The following is a 16,762-nucleotide window of genomic DNA, read 5'->3' on the forward strand; positions in this document are numbered from 1 at the left end:
TGTGAAGTGAAGTGAATTATATTTATATAGCGCTTTTCTCAAGTGACTCAAAGCGCTTTACACAGTGACACCCAATATCTAAGTTACATTTAAACCAGTGTGGGTGGCACTGGGAGCAGGTGGGTAAAGTGTCTTGCCCAAGGACACAGCGGCAGTAACTAGGATGGCACAAGCGGGAATCGAACCTGCAACCCTCAAGTTGCTGGCACGGCCACTCTACCAACCGAGCTATGCCGCCCCTAAGGTTTCATTAATCCAAAAAATTCCATGTGTATATGCACAGCAAATTGCTATGGACCGTCATGATATGACATGGTGGTGTATTAGTCTTGTGGGCTTGCAAGCGCCTACAGACTGCAGGCACGCCCACCAGCCAGTTACTTCTGCTATCCAGTTAAAGCTGCTGGAAAAAATGCCCACAAAGTGCAGCTTTAATAATATATCGTTTTTTTAGGTTAAATACAATTTGTAGCTGGCAAAATACACTGGGATAGCATTGGATTGGAGTGATGAATACATACTGTGCAGTGAACCATTTGCCATTTCCAATAGAGGCAAGTCAGCGCTTGTTAGCCACTTGAAGAGGGAAAAAGCATTCAACTGTCGCCACATCACCGAGCAGCAACATATGTGAGTTTATGAGAGCTGATGCTGTGAAGACAGCCAGCAACACTTATACAGTTTCCACAGCAACAAGGCAGGTCACGATGGACATTTTTGAGAAGTCCTCAAATCCAAGATACTGTGGGCACTAGAATGCGTGAATTCATGTTACTCATGCAAGTCAGCTAAGGACACGAGCTGTCTTTTTGCCTCCGTGTTACTGGAAAGCCAGATTGCAGTGAAATGTAACTGTGGTGAGAACAAGTGTGCCGAGGTCTGTACTTTTGGGCTTGCTCTACATCTTCAAAAACTGACAGTGTCATTAGCGTCCCAATAAAAGGCATATTTAGTGCTGTTTGATAAAAGCCTAATCCACCTCTTGTCCACCAAAGGGATTTATTCAGGAGGCTGTGGGATGAGAAGAATTAAAGACATGATATGTTGGAACAGAAATGTGAGAAAATGTATCCAAGTGTACCTGTCTGGTGTTTTTTTTGTTTTTGAGCTGCACCATACATTTCAAACGTAACCTTAATTTTACTTAGTTTTAATTAGTTTTCTGCGGCTCCATTTAAATAAAATTATTTATTCGATAAAGTCGTGGAAAAAGTGTAAGAACTTTGAGATTATTGTATATGCAGTTATCATGCTAATTATTTAGGAGTATCTACACTTGTGTTGCAGTGTGTGTTTGTGTCAGTGTTGCGTGTCGTGCACATGCTCATCCAGTGTCTGCTGCGTATTTCCCTCAGCTAATGGAGGTGACTGGCAAGAACCAGGATGAATGTATGGTCGCGCTCCACGACTGCAACGAGGACGTGAGCAGAGCCATTAACTTCCTCCTGGAGAGCACCTCGGACATGGTAAGTGTTGAGGAGTTAAAGGGGAACATTATCACAATTTCAAAAGGGTTAAAAACAATAAAAATCAGTTCCCAGTGGCTTGTTGTATTTTTGAAGTTTTTTTCAAAATTTTACCGGTCTCCGAATAAAGCTTTAAAGTGCCTTATTTTCGGCTCTCTGCGAAGACACTGGCCATTTTCCTGTGACGTCACACAGTGCTGCCAATGTAAACAAACAATGGGAATACCACAGCAAGATATAGTGACATTAGCTCAGATTCAAACTCGGATTTCAGCGACTTAAGCGATTCAACCGATTACGCATGTATTTAAACGGATGGTTGGAGTATGAAAATATTGAAGAAGAAACTGAAGCTATTGAGCGAATAGCTATTGACGCTATTCATAGCCATAGTATGGCCGAATAGCTGCGTTAGCATCGCCGGTAAAATGTGCGGACCAAACGATCAGGACTTTCCCATCTTTTGACACTGGAGCAACTTAAATCCGTCGATTGGTAAGTGTTTGTTTCGCATTAAATGTGGGTGGAAGGAAACGTAATATAGTTGCAAATGCATCTGCAGGTTATCCATACATCTCTGTTCCATGTCTGCTTTAGCACCGCCGGTAAATAGCATGTTAGCATCGATTAGCGTAGCATGTTAGCATCGATTAGCTGGCAGTCAAGATCAACAAAACTCACCTTTGTGATTTCGTTGACTATCGTTGCAAATGCATTTGCAGGTTATCCATACATCTCTGTGCCATGTCTGTCTTAGCATCGCCGGTCAAATGTGGAGACACTCTGGCACATTCAATGGGGGTCTGGCGGCAGACACTTTGGCATCTTGGGGCCAGTGGTGCAACTTGAATCCCTTCCTGTTAGTGTTGTTACACCCTCCGACAACACACCCACCAGGCATGGTGTCTCCAAGGTTCCAAAAAATAGTAAAAAAAAACGGAAAATAACAGAGCTGAGACAGCTGTAATGTATTGAAAATGAAAATGGTGGTTGTGTTACCTCGGCGACGTCACATTCTGACGTCATCGCTTCCAGCGCGATAAACAGAAAGGCGTTTAATTCGCCAAAATTCACCTATTTAGAGTTCGGAAATCGGTTAAAAAAATAGATGGTCTTTTTTCTGCACCATCAAGGTATATATTGACACTTACATAGGTCTGCTGATAATGTTCCCCTCTAAGGCCGTGGGTCCACAACCCAAAGCATTGAAAGAGCCACATTGGACCAAAAATACAAAAAACTAATCTGTCTGGAGCCGCTTTTAATTCGACATTTTTTGTAGCTTTTTTTTGGACAGGCCAATGCAAAAGTGCCAGAAAAAAACTACATTTGTTAAGTTTTTGTTTCACACGTCACGGCGTTATTGTGGGGATTTTGAAACTGAAATATTGTGGTATCTAAAATACTGTTACAACCAAATCAATGAACATTGTGTATGAATCATGAAACCCTCATCCATGTGCAGATCTGCACTGTTGGCTCACTCTACTTTTTTCCATGTGTAGACCTCATGGGAGACTGTAGGTAAGAAGAAGCCGCTGACAAAGGAGGGTGCCTCAGAAAGCAAGGAGAACAAGGAGAACCGGGAGAAGAAAGGCGAGAGAGAGGCCAGCAAAGGCCGTGCGGGTTCCAACCGCAAGGGCAAAGGGGCCAATCGAAGCCGGCAGGGTACAGTACTTCATCTAGATGAGATTCAAGTTGTGATCCATGGAATGATGTCGCCACCAGTCGCTACGTTTCCATGCACTAAATTTGTCTGATTTCTTTAGTAGTTTTTTTGTATTTTGACACCTACGTGTGAAGTCCAAGTATCCGTGCACTTTCTTTAATGCAGGCCTGGGCAATTATTTTGACTCGGAGGGGCCAAATTTAGAGGAAAAATGTGTCTGGGGTCCGATTTATCTAGTTTAAGGAACAATAATACAAAACCTCACAATAATGTCTGATTGAATGTTAAAAACGTTATGAGACCGCCTGAAAAAACGGAATGGAATTTTGATTTTTTTTACTGAATGTACATGAAAATAAAGATTGTTACAATATTAACTATGAAGGATAAAACAGTGAATATTGACAACATATGAACGTCACGCCCCCTCTACATCCACTTATTTTACAATAAAGCAAAACGCAACAAAACAGCAAACAAATATGCAACAAACAGCGAAATATGAACGCAAAGGGTAAAAAAAAAACTCCACCTACAATCGGATATATCACTAAACTTTAGAAATTTATTGTAAAAAACGTCCATGTCTGTCCCTGACACCCACATTTCAGACTCTGGAAACACTCTGTGGAAACACTCCCCACCCACACTGCTTGGTGCCTCGTCTGAGCTGCTGTGACTTACATTACCATAGTAACTAATTACATTACTATAGTAACTAATTAGATGACCAATGTAACTAATTAGATGAGCATAGTAAGTAGTATATGATGCAGATTCCAAGCATGTAAAGACTTAGTATAGTTGAAGACATAGGGTGATTAGATAAGATGAGTGCACATCATAATGGCAGCTACACTTTACATCTTAAACATCTAAAAAAAAAAATTATTTGTGAATGTCCGGCGGGCCAGATTGATAATCTTAGCGGACCGGATGTGGCCCCTGGGCCTTCTATTGCCCAGGTGTGGTCTAATGCGACTATTGGTCATACGCAGTGAGCCTCCCGTACACTGGGCGGGGGGCACTTATTTCAGTTTAGTGCGGTTAATTTATTTATTTTCCTGTTGACCTACATGACGTCACACTAGGCGACTATGCCGGTTGTGGACTGTCTTGCCAGTTGTGCGGAAAGTGAATCAGGTGGCTTGCACAAATGCAGTGTGAAGAGGTTTGTGTACTCTTTATTATTCCCCTTTAATATACTTGCTTCATTTTATTTCATCTCATTCGTATTTTGTTCGGGGGTCCGAATTAAGCCGGCATTCTACAATTCCTTAGCTACTTTCCAAAATAAATCTCTTTCTTTTTTTCTACCTGCAATGCACTTCAAAATGTTCTGTTCTTTTAATCTGTGAAGCAAATGAACAATCTCTTCTTTACAACAATTTTTGCTATGTTTTTATTGAACGGTATCTGCTTCCGGGTGGTTTCCCGCCATTTGAGGCGCAATACTAAGGGTCCTCGCCTGCCGCACCCCCCGACCCCCTCGAGAGATCTTCAAGTCAAGTCAGCTTTATTTGTCAATTTCTGTACATGTAAAGACATACAAAGGAATCGAAATTTTGTTTCTCACTCTCCCATGCGTAGACAAAAAGAAAAGAAAACACAACAGTAAAGTGCAACGTGAATATGTCTATCTACTAAAGTGACAATATATATAGTTCCTGTTGTTTTTAAATAGGATATGGCTGTAAACAATGAGTGTTTCATCAGTAGTGCAAATACTTATGATATACTTAGCAGCAGATGTGTGTAATTTTGCATATCATTTTTCTGTGGGTAATGGGGTTTAGAGTTCAGGTTGTTCCGGGGAGGGGGATTTCAAAGTCCTGACAGCCTGTTGGATCGAGCAGAGGATTGGGGGGTGGGGTGGGGGGGGGGGAGTTCAGCAGCCTAACAGTCTCGTGGTAAAAGCTGTTGGTGAGTCTGGTGGTGCGAGAGCGGAGGTTCTTGTATCTTCTTCCAGAGGGAAGGAGGCTGAACAGGTTGTGTGCGGGGTGGCTTGCGTCACTCACAATTGTGAGTGCTTTGCGGGTGAGGCGGGTGGTGTATAAGTCCTGAAGAGATGGGAGTGGTGCACCAATGATTTTCCCAACTGTTTTCACAATGCGCTGCTGGTCTCTTCTCATCTTGTTTCCAATCGCATAATCTAGATGTGTTAGTCCGACTTTTCAAAAAACCAAACACGATTGGTTTAAGGGTGTTTCCATTGTCTGTAGGAGGCTTTAATTAAAGCCAAACGATTTGAGTAATGGGACTAATTTACGCAGAGTGTAACGTCTAAATTTGTGTGTGTTCGCTCCAGGCGCAGTTCGTTCAGAGGAAAATGGAGTAGAGGTGACCCCAGTGGACCGAAATTCCGATCGCGGGCGGAGGACGAAAGGTGGCAGGGGTGAGATTGGTGTGAAAAAAGTCTCATCTAATAAGTGGGTGTTGAAGTTTGTGTGAACTTCACACAGTATCTGCTGGTCGAGGCCGAGGAAGAGCACCAACAGCGAGCAGATTTTCAGCCCAGGGAATGGGGTCTGTATTGTGGCACATCCATCCACTGCAGTCGCATTCAGCCGGCTCTTTGCCTGATTGTCTTTTTTCCAGGACCTTCAACCCTGCAGACTATACCTCAGAGGCAAGGACGGCGACCACACAGAGTGAGGCTTGGGACACAGCGGCTAACAACAATTCAGATGAAACGGGTTAGTTTTGTGTGCAGTGGGGTTGTACGGCATACCGGTATTAGTATAGTACCGTGATACTAATGAGTCATATTCGGTACTATACTTTTTAAAAATGTAAACAAATCCTAAGGGTGGATCGACACCTGAAATCCACTGTAATGATACCAAGTACAGGAGCCTATCTTGTTGATACTACAATGACTACATCAAATGTTTTTTAGCATCACTAAGTCTTTACTAAATATAAGACAAAAATTTTATATTATGTTTATAAACTTAGAAAATACATTCACATGAGGACTCAAATTATGACTTATGTATGATTCTATAACTACTTGGTATCGGCTTGAGACCTAAATGTGTGGTATCATCCAAAACTAATGTGAAGTATCAAAGAAGAGAAGAATAAGTGATTATTACATTTTAACAGAAGTGTAGATAAAACATGTTAAAAGGGAAAGTAAGCAGATATTAACAGTAAATGAACAAGTGGATTAATAATTAATTTTCTACCACTTGTCCTTTATAATGTGTAGAAAATAATAGGTGTATAAATGACACAATATGCTACTGCATACGTCAGCAGACTAATTAGGAGTCTTTGTTTATTTACTTACTACTAAAAGACAAGTTGTCTAGTATGTTCAACATTTTATGTATGGATACAAATTGGAATAAGAAACATATGTTCAATGTACACTAACATTTTTTTGTTAAATTAAATCCAATAATGCAATTTTTTTGTGGTCCCCTTTATTTTGAAAAGTATCGAAATACATTTTGGTACCGGTACCAGGACAACCCTAGTTTCGCATGATGCCAAAAGCGGAATTTTTTTTTTGATGCAAATGTCTGCAACTCTTCTTTAGCTAACTGGAAGAACCCCATTGAAGACTATGGATCTGAGGACTGGAGTGAGGATGTTAGTGTGAGTTGTGCCTTTCAAGGATGGAACTAAAAGCATAGTGTGTGTGTGTGTGCGTGCGTGCGTGTACTTATAACTGCATGTTGACCTTTTGTGTATTGTCTTCTCGTGTAGCTCTCAGAAACCAAAGTGTTCACTTCTTCATGTGCGCCTCCTGCTGAAAACCACATCACTCCTGGACAAAGGTGAATGAAACACAGAAATGACACATTTTAATTGTCTTGAAAACTATTACAGTGAACAGTATAGAATAGAATAGAGTTTTATTGTCATTATTGCAGTGAACAGGTTCAAAGAACAACGAAAGTGGAGCAGATCCCCTAAGGTGCATACACAATTTGGTAATATAAATAGTTAAAAAGATAGAAAAAAAGATATGTATCTATATATATGTATATATATCCACACACATGCAGATTTTATTTCATTTTAGTCTTCTATTTTTTCCTCCCATTCCCCCCACTTGTTTACCTGTATCTCACCTTTTTTGTAAGGGGCGCTGGAAGCCGGCAGACCCGTCAGCGATCCTGTTCTGTCTCCCTGTAATGTTTGTCTGATCTTGAATGGGATTGTGCTGAAAATTTTAATTTTCCTGAAGGAATAAATAAAGTACTATCTAATCTAATCTAATCTAATATATCCATACATATGCATATATATATATATATACATATACACTATTGCACATTATAGTCTAAAATTAATAAAAATACATGACACATGAGGACATGATGGACACATTGTGCTCACTCAGTGCCTGTTTAATGCTACTATGGCTCTTGGGTAAAAGCTGTTTTTTAGTCTATTTGTGTCCGCTTTTAGCACCCTGTAGCGTCTGCCCGAGGGCAGCAGTTCTAGGTGGAATGGGTCTTTCAGGATGCTCTGTGCTTTCCTGAGACAGCGGTAGCTGTACATGTCGGCCAGGGACGGGAGGGGGCATCCAATGATCTTCTGGGCTGTCGTTATGACCCTCTGGAGTGCTGTTCTCTCTGCGGCCGTGCAGCTGCTGAACCACACGCAGATGCAGTAGGTCAGGATGCTCTCAATGGAGCACCGGTAGAATGACACCAGCAGTTCCTGTGAGAGGTGGTTGTTCCTGAGTATTCCCAGGAAGTGCAGTCTCTGGTGGGCCTTCTCGATGGTAGCCGTGGTGTTGGTGCTCCAGGATAGGTCGTCGGCCAGGTGGACTCCCAGGAAGTGGAAGTCGGAGCGAAATACGGGTGTTTCCATTACCAGTTACTTATTGCGATATTTAGGTTCTGCACATATCAAGTGGTCATGGAAACACCTAATGAATGAGCACTGAGAGCCGTCAGCCTGCCCACAATGGCTGTGCTGCCGGGCACAAAGTGGCTGCACTTCAAAGCACTCAACGGGTGGGTGAATTGTTCATACACTGAGCCAAGGTTTGCACAAAAAAAACATTGTGAATGTCTGTAGCTCGTAGGTGGAAAAGTTTGTACAAAAAGGGTTCCTAATTTGAGGTTGACTTGAATACATTGTTGTTGTTTTACAGTCTGGACCTCGCCTCCCTGCTGCAGAAGCCTGTGGTCGGAGGCAGAGAAGCACCTGCCTCCTCCTCCTCGCAGAGTCTGGTCTTTACTAACTCTCACCACCACCAGCCGCCCCCTCCCAGCCGCAACACCACCAGCGGCACCAGCTATGCTCACGCTGCTTTGGTAAAATAATTACAAATGTCGTTCTTCCATTATTGATAACTTTTAATCCAGATGATCAGAAATATTTATTCTTCTTCCTCATCCTCTGTGCCAGTCGTCAGTCCTGGGAGCGGGATTCGGAGACCTGGGCCAAGCCAAGAGGTCCGTGCCAAGTGCTGGAGCTCAGATACTGGAACAGCTGAAGGGCCCTGGCTTGGGTCCTCTGCCATCATCCCAGGTTGCCCCTCTCGCCAGCACCCAGGGAGGAAACCATTCAAGTGGTCGTCTGCCATCCCTGGGAGCACCTGTTCCTCCGCCCTCCTCCTCCAGCTGGGACATGAAGGTGCACGAACCTAACACCACCTCACTGTCCTCACAGTTCAGCCGTAAGTATTCATGTCAGGCAGGACTAGACCAGTGTGTCTTCCACGTACATGCTCATGAGATTTGGCATACGTGTAGGTGAGTTTGGCCTCCAGCCAGAACCTTCACTTGTGCTGAGCCAGCTCATTCAGAGGCACACGGGCCCCTCACTGCCTCTGGCGCGTCAGCCCAGCCCCCAATCGCAACAACAAGCGCCCCCTGCATCCGTCTCCCCTGCTTCTCAGCACAGCGGCACATCGACACAAGCGGGCCCGGGGACGGCGGCTGCTGGTGCCAAACATTCAGCCCCGGGTGCAGGGCTGGAAGCTCAGGGCTGCGGGACACCACAGCAGCAGCGAGCACAGCTAAAAGGCCAGAAACGAAGGATACCTCCAACTTCCAAGGTAAAGGCTGTTGTGCTGGTATTTCCACCATATTATTTTGGATTTAATGGAATTGGTCACGCCCCAGAATGACATTTTCTTTTTCTTTTTTTTTTTTGTACAAACTTGCTAGAATTCTGTACTTTTAGTGAGCGCCATTTTCGGCATATATGTTCATTATGCATTGCTAAAACAATAATCCAAATGGCGTTCTAAAACTTTTGCTCAGTGATCTACAATACCTTTGTAGTTTCTCCATGAATTTAACAGACTTAAGGTGTCCAGTTGGTGAGCATGTTGACCTCACAGTTAGGAGTTGCTACCCTTTATATCAGGAATGCCCACACTTTTTCTGTAGACAAGCTACGTTTCAATTGAAAAAAGTGAAGGGGATCTACCTCATTCATATTTATATTTATTTATTTATGAAAGAGACGTTTTTGTTAACAAGTTAAAGGTGTTTAATGATAATACAAGCATGTTTAACACATACATTCCTTTCTTTTATGAAGACAAGTATATAAATTGTTATGATTGTGATGACTTGCATTTATTGGAATCTGACAGTAGTGATGAGAACCTCCACATTTTCAAATGGAGGAGAAAAAATGTCCTTTCTGTTCAATACCAAATGAAAGGGGTTGGTTTTTGGCGTCTTATTTGTCCAGCTTCCATACTCCTTTTTACACACTTTACAAGAAATACATTGGTGGAAAACTTTGTAGCTTGTGTGCGCCAGCTTTCTGAGACTCTTATTTTGGTAGCGCAGGCAGGATGAAGCCTTATTGTGAAGATAGGAACTGTGTAGTCGGTCTTTAGAGTTTTGATGGCAGGTGAGGCGTGAGAGTCGGTTGAAATAAAAAGCCTTCCTGTCGGTCATTTTTTCTTAATAATGATCTGGCAGCAGCCAGCGTCATCTCACAAGACCCTCTGGTGCCCTGAATGTCAATCAAGTGACGTCTTAGTCAAGATTGATGATCACTCATTTTTAGCTCTATTTTTTAGTGACTGACACACCCTTCACCATTGACTGCTAGCTCACAATCGCCGTATTGAGCACCCCTGAGTAGAATGTTTCAGATGTTATGTTAAGGAATAGGTCTGCAGCTATCAGTTATTTTAATAATTGCGGTAAAAAATGGATGTATGGATGGAGTAATCTATCGATTATTTTGTTTGATTAATCGAGTAATGAAATCCAACATTTAATAGCCAAAAAGTGTATTGTAGGGAAAATATTTGAAAAACAAACTTTTTTCTATTTTCCATCACCTTTTTTTTTTTTGTTTGTTCTTGATAAATACACATCATCAGCATTGAAATTGCAGTTTTAACACTTGTGCATTAATGAAATAAAATACAAATCCTGGGTTTGCTGCCACGTAATTTAGATAATGACAACTTGTAGCTGGTGCTATTAGGAGAGCTAAAAAAAAACAATTCACGTCCAAGTTGCGATTTTTATTCATTACGATTCTAAATTGATTCATAATTTTCGGGAATCAATGTGAAAAATAAAATGAATTTTAAAACTGTACATAATTTTTTAGCACATTTTTTTGTAATACATTTTTGAATTTAAAACAAACAACAATTTTCTATATTATTATTATAGATACTGTTGCTCTTTATGAATTTGTGTTTCTTTTTTTTAGAATTGTGTTAGTATGCCTTCTCAATTGCTTTGTAAATGTATATCCTAATTATTGTAAAGCTAGGATTGGGTTGGCATTGCTCTATTTTCTTTTATTCAATTAATTAACATTCTGTATTTTTTTGTAAGTAAAATTTAGAAAGTGATTTTTTAAACACATTGTTGAGGCCCACATTACACGTACAAGTCATATATCAGCATCCAAGAGGAGCTTTTGTAACTTGAAGATGTTTTGAAAAGATTTTATTCTATATATAAGAACAAAAAATATATTATCGTGTTGAAGGAGAATGGAGTTGCAATTTAATTGTCACCCCAAGAATTGGAATCGAATCGTGAGGTGCCCAAAGATTCCCACCTCTAGAATGTTCACATAAGTTTAGGTCTGGATTTTCTCAATTTTAAGGTCTACAGTCAAACTATAAATCGAAGTAATTTTCTGATTGAATAGTCGTTGCAGTCCTATTGAAGAACTATACATTTGCACAAGTCAGTATATGTAGGAGCATCTCTGTGTAAGGTTAGCATTTTCTCCTTGTGTGTACGCGACTTTTCCCTTTTGGCTTCTTCTCACATCTAAAAACATGCATCTTCAGTTAATTGTCCCCCACCCTAATGAGAACAAGCAGTACAGAAAATGAGAGGCTTGTCCAAACACATTGTCCGTGTGTGACAGATCCCCGCCACAGCCGTCGAGATGCCCGGCTCCACTGACCTCCCCGGTCTTAACCTTCAGTTTGGAGCGCTGGACTTTGGCTCTGAATCTGCTCTGCCTGAGTTCGGAGTTGTGGACGGCTCTGTCAGCGCACCATCCAGGGATTCCTCTTCGGCACCTGGCCCGGTGCCACCTGCATCAGGACCAGGGACGCAGAGCCAGACCAGCATGTATTCCAAACCGCTCAGGTACAGACATTGACATTTATTGATTGAAATTTCAAAAATGATGGAAATTTCACTGGAAAAACTCTCAATCTCATCAATAGTATATTTCTAATTAAGAGTCAAAATATCTAAACAAACTTAATACAAGTCACAATCCCCTCAATAGTCATTTTTCAATGAGCATTAAGAGCTGGTTTTAGGAAAATGTGTTTTACTTTTGAGCATCATAAGTTTATTATTAGACACAAAGCCTCACAATACTAGTAAGTATAGCTTGTAATAAGTTTTAATTGCGAATTTCTTATTTCAAGAAATATTACCAAGGCAATTTTGACTTGTTACATTGTCGTTGTTTTTTGCTCATTTCAAGTTATATTTGCTTGTACTAGTTGGTTCTGCTTGCAATGAGCAAAATTCTCTTTGTAAGATTTCCCGAAATAAGACTTTAGCAATTAAAGTGGGTTCTTCCGAGGATGTTGTAGTCGTAATGATTTGTGCAGTCCTTTGAGACATTTGTGATTTGGGGCTATATAAATAAACATTGATTGATTGATTGATTGATTGATTGATAAAACTTATTATTACCCATGCTTATTGGTATTGTGAAGTTTTGGGCTACTCTAAGAACTTCAAACTTCCACTGCCTCTTACGAGGGGTTGAGGTGCTGGGACCATAATAGCGGAATAGACAAGCCTTTTGTCAAACACAAATCTTTAACCAACACATTTTACACAGAAATTTGGCTGTTTTCATTAGGAAGCGTGTCATGCCTGCGTACAATATCACCACAAATAACAATCATATGGTTATTGTCAGGACTATCGAAAACAAAGACTAAAACCAACTACAACCAACACTAGCAATGGTTATATTGGTGAGAATAAGTAGAACATGTGTAGCCGGATCCCCTTGTCTTCCGAGCAACACACGCAATACACAATACAGACTCGATCCGGCTACACATGCTTAACAGCCCAATGTACCCCCAAAACTAAAGAGGAGACATTTTACCGAGGTATGTCAACAGGCTACTGTCTCAAACGTTTCAGATTGCCATATAACTTGGCACATGTCGTCCACAAACTGACTTACCTATAAAGGAGGAAATTAGCAAGTTTGGCCTTCAGTGATCTCCATCTTTCAAAGGTATCACCGATACAAATCCTTTTTTTGTTCCTGGCTTTGTCATGATTAAATTTGAGAATGGTAACTTTTAGATATACTAAGGTCTGACATGTTTAGTAACTTTACCAGTGGCAGTAGCTAGACGAAGATGGCGGTGTGTAACTGGCAACCTGGATGTGACACACTCTAATTGGTCAAACGGTATAGATAGATAGATAGTACTTTATTGATTCCTTCAGGAGAGTTCCTTCAGGAAAATTAAAATTCCAGCAGCAGGGCGGGACATCGAAATGAAAACAATAACAAGATTTCGGGGCTGTGAATCTAATTTGGAAATGAGCAATATCCTGACTGAACTACTCTTATCAGTTATAAGGGTATTGGAAAATAACAAGATTTATTAGGGCCTTTTGACATATCAGGGACATTTAATGGCTTGACATGAAATTATTACATGTGGCCCATTTTAAGAAATATATATACCGTATTTTTCGGACTATAAGTCGCAGTTTTTTTCATTATTGGCCGGGGTTGCGACTTATACTCAGGAGCGACTAATGTGTGAAATTACCGTAAAATATCAAATATTATTATTTGGCTCATTCACGTAAGAGACTAGACGTATAAGATTTCATGGGATTTAGCGATTAGGAGTGACGGATAGTTTGGTAAAGGTATAGCATGTTCTATATATTATAGGTATTTGAATGACTCTTACCATAATATGTTAGGTTAACATAACAGTTGGTTATTTATGCCTCATATAACCTACACTTATTCAGCCTGTTGTTCACTTTATTTATTTTAAATTGCCTTTCAAACGTCTATTCTTGGTTTTGGGTTTTATCAAATAGATTTCCCCCCAAAATACGACTTATATGCCACTGCGACTTATATATGTTTTTTTCCTTCTTTATTGTGCATTTTCGGCAGGTGCGACTTATACTCCAGAGCGATTTATACTACAAAAAATGCAGTATATGGTATATATCGCCATTATAAGTTTTCTGAGTTGAACGTCCAATGTTGTAACTAGAGATGTCCGATAATGGCTTTTTTGCCGATATCCAATATTCCGATATTGTCCAACTCTTAAATACCGATTCCGATATCAACCGATACCGATATATACAGTGGTGGAATTAACACATTATTATGCATTGAACAATGGATGCATTAAACAATGTAACAAGGTTTTCCAAAATAAATCAACTCAAGGTATGGAAAAAATGCCAACATGGCACTGCCATATTTATTATTGAAGTATAAAAGTGCTTTTTTTTTTTTTAACATGCCTCAAAGTAGCTGCTTGAAATTTGAGACATGCTCTCCCTGAGACCCACTACAACTATGGAAAGTACTATACTTTGACTTTCACAAAGTGCATTTTTTATTTTTTTAACATGCCTCAAAGTAGCTGCTTGAAATTTGAGACATGCTCTCCCTGAGACCCACTACAACTATGGAAAGTACTATACTTTGACTTTCACAAAGTGCATTTTTTATTTTTTTAAACATGCCTCAAAACAACAGCTACAAAAACAATGATGGCACACAACTTCAGTCCAGAGTATACTAGAGTCACAAAGTAAACAATAACATAGTCCTCCTTTAGTGCAAGACTGCCTGGCATACTGTATAACAGGAAATTATAATCTGGGCTCAATCTGCCCTGCTCTAACGTATTTGTATGAGTAACACAAATGTGCTGCAAGCTAGTGGTGAGTGCTTGAAGTGGCCTTGCAGTCAGCCAGAGCTTCTGAAATGCTGCGTTGAGACAGTCTACCTCCGTTCACTGCAAGTTGCAAAGTGTGCGCCATGCAGGGCAGACTAGCCACACCAAACTCCACCGTAGCTTTTGCCATACTGCGTGCGTTGTCCCTTTCGCCCTGGGGTGGTAAGTGACAAATGGGTGGTAGTACTTTTTTTCACTGTTTGCTTTTCATGCATCTTCCGCTTGTATTCATCGTGTATCTCCTTATGATTCTTGAAGAGGTGGGAGATCAAATTGCTCGTATTAAAGGAAAACGTCTTGGTTCCTCTTCTCATAACCAAGTTTTTGCAGTGATTGCAAATTGCCAGTTTTTTATCTGTCAGAGACACTTTAAAATAATCCCAAACCATGTCGTTAGTCATTCACCGAGCGAACTCGCTTGTTAGCCACGGCTACAGCACCGGCAACAACACCCTCTTGTTGTTGTTATGCTCCACTGGCGGCGGTTTGATGAGGTCATCAAGCGTCGCCTGTAAACCTCTCTTGCTGCAGTCATCAACTCCTGTGTTGTGTGTGGGTGAGAGAGGGGACGGGGGAGGGGCTGCTCTGTACTTCTCCCTACGTCCGGGTACCGTTCCATACAGCGGCGTTTTAAAAAGTCATACATTTTACTTTTTGAAACTGATACCGATCATTTTCAATATTACATTTTGAAGCTTTTATCAGCCGATAATATCGGACATCTCTCGTTGTAACTCTTAAAATAGGGTTTGATTGATTGATTGATACTTTTATTAGTAGATTGCACAGTTCAGTACATATTCCGTACAATTGACCACTAAATGGTAACACTCGAATAAGTTTTTCAACTTGTTTAAGTCGGGGTCCACGTTAATCAATTCATGGGGCAGATATTACAAGTTTATCCTTTTTTCTGCTACTTTTAATTCATGTTATGTTGATTGTTTAGTTTTTTTGCTTTGAGCTTGAATGAAAGAAACATAAAAAAAATGAAACCGTCGAGAATTGATTTTATTTCTCTTCTAGTGAGTCGCTGGGGAGCCCTCTCTCGGTCGACCTCCCTCTTCCTCTCTCCTCGTCGGAACCGGCGTATCACTCTTCCTCGGCGGCACTCCCCAGTCTCACGGCCTCTTCATTAGGGACGGCCAGCTCGGCCACATTATCACTCACCACATCCACCACCTCCTCATGCTCTGTACCCTCGGCTTCCCCCTTCTCTGCAGTGGGAGGAAGCTTTGACGGGCCCATGCCTCCCCACGCTCGACTCTCTTTCTCCCAGAGCAAAGAAACCACGGGGCCAGTAATGGTGAGTCCAATTGACAAACTGAAGTTTTACATTCAATTCAGCATGTGGTAGAGCTGCTGTATGTCAGTGAAATGCAAACTTTTCAACGCGCTGCAGGCATGAAGCCCACACACGCACATTAGTAAGGTTTGCTGTCTGCTAATTTGACAAAGATTAGCTGCGAATGTTTGCTAATATTATTCCAACGTAACAAAATGTTGATTGTTCTTCTGAGGCTGATTTTGTATGTGCAAGCTCAGTCAAATTGTTTGCATGCTTTTGTACCATCAGTTTTTTAATCCTCTTTTGTTTGAAACATTGTATTTTGAGCCGGTGACATACAGCAGCTTTAAGTTAAGTAAACATGTCAAATGTTTTCCTCACTAGAATGGTCTGAATGGAGTTAGGACCTCTACAGCTTTAGACAGTAAGTATGCTTGGCTATATTCTGTGTTATATGCCACTTTGTGCTGAATTCAAGGTATATTTTTATAAATTTTTTGAGGGAAGGTGTCAAGCCTTGACACATAAATGTATAAAATCTATTTTTTTTAATTCCTGGAAATGACCATATACTGTATTTCATATCATTCTCAGGTAAAGTCCGTGAGGCGTGTCCCAATACAACTTTTTCACTTCAATACAATACCCATTTGGACCCTTGGCCTATACCAGGGGTCGACAACCCGCAACTCTTTAGCGTCTTGGCACTTTTCCAAAAATCTATGAAAATATGTGTGTATTGATGTGCACATGTGTATATATGTGTGTGTGTGTACATGTATGTATGTATATATATACACATATATATATATATATATATATATATATATACACACACACATACATGTACACATAAATACACACATATGTACATGTACACGCACACACATATATATATATATATATACACACACACACATATATATATATACAAT

General features: G+C 40.7%; 1 protein-coding gene across 3 annotated transcripts in view; it reads left to right on the forward strand.

Annotated features, from left to right (window-relative positions):
• The window catches only part of ubap2a (ubiquitin associated protein 2a), a 49,779-nt gene that overhangs the window by 13,174 nt on the left and 19,843 nt on the right, over positions 1-16,762 (forward strand). For all 3 annotated transcript variants that reach the window (XM_061874718.1, XM_061874719.1, XM_061874720.1), the window contains 13 exons: positions 1,356-1,466; positions 2,972-3,134; positions 5,444-5,530; positions 5,598-5,661; positions 5,734-5,831; positions 6,683-6,741; positions 6,853-6,923; positions 8,255-8,417; positions 8,512-8,782; positions 8,859-9,163; positions 11,473-11,699; positions 15,566-15,845; positions 16,212-16,251. In XM_061874718.1, coding sequence (XP_061730702.1) covers positions 1,356-1,466; positions 2,972-3,134; positions 5,444-5,530; positions 5,598-5,661; positions 5,734-5,831; positions 6,683-6,741; positions 6,853-6,923; positions 8,255-8,417; positions 8,512-8,782; positions 8,859-9,163; positions 11,473-11,699; positions 15,566-15,845; positions 16,212-16,251 — 1,939 coding nt within the window. The remainder of the gene's footprint in view (positions 1-1,355; positions 1,467-2,971; positions 3,135-5,443; positions 5,531-5,597; positions 5,662-5,733; positions 5,832-6,682; positions 6,742-6,852; positions 6,924-8,254; positions 8,418-8,511; positions 8,783-8,858; positions 9,164-11,472; positions 11,700-15,565; positions 15,846-16,211; positions 16,252-16,762) is intronic.

This window comes from Nerophis ophidion, linkage group LG16 (genome assembly GCF_033978795.1).
Source record: "Nerophis ophidion isolate RoL-2023_Sa linkage group LG16, RoL_Noph_v1.0, whole genome shotgun sequence".
Taxonomy (NCBI): Eukaryota; Metazoa; Chordata; class Actinopteri; order Syngnathiformes; family Syngnathidae; genus Nerophis; species Nerophis ophidion.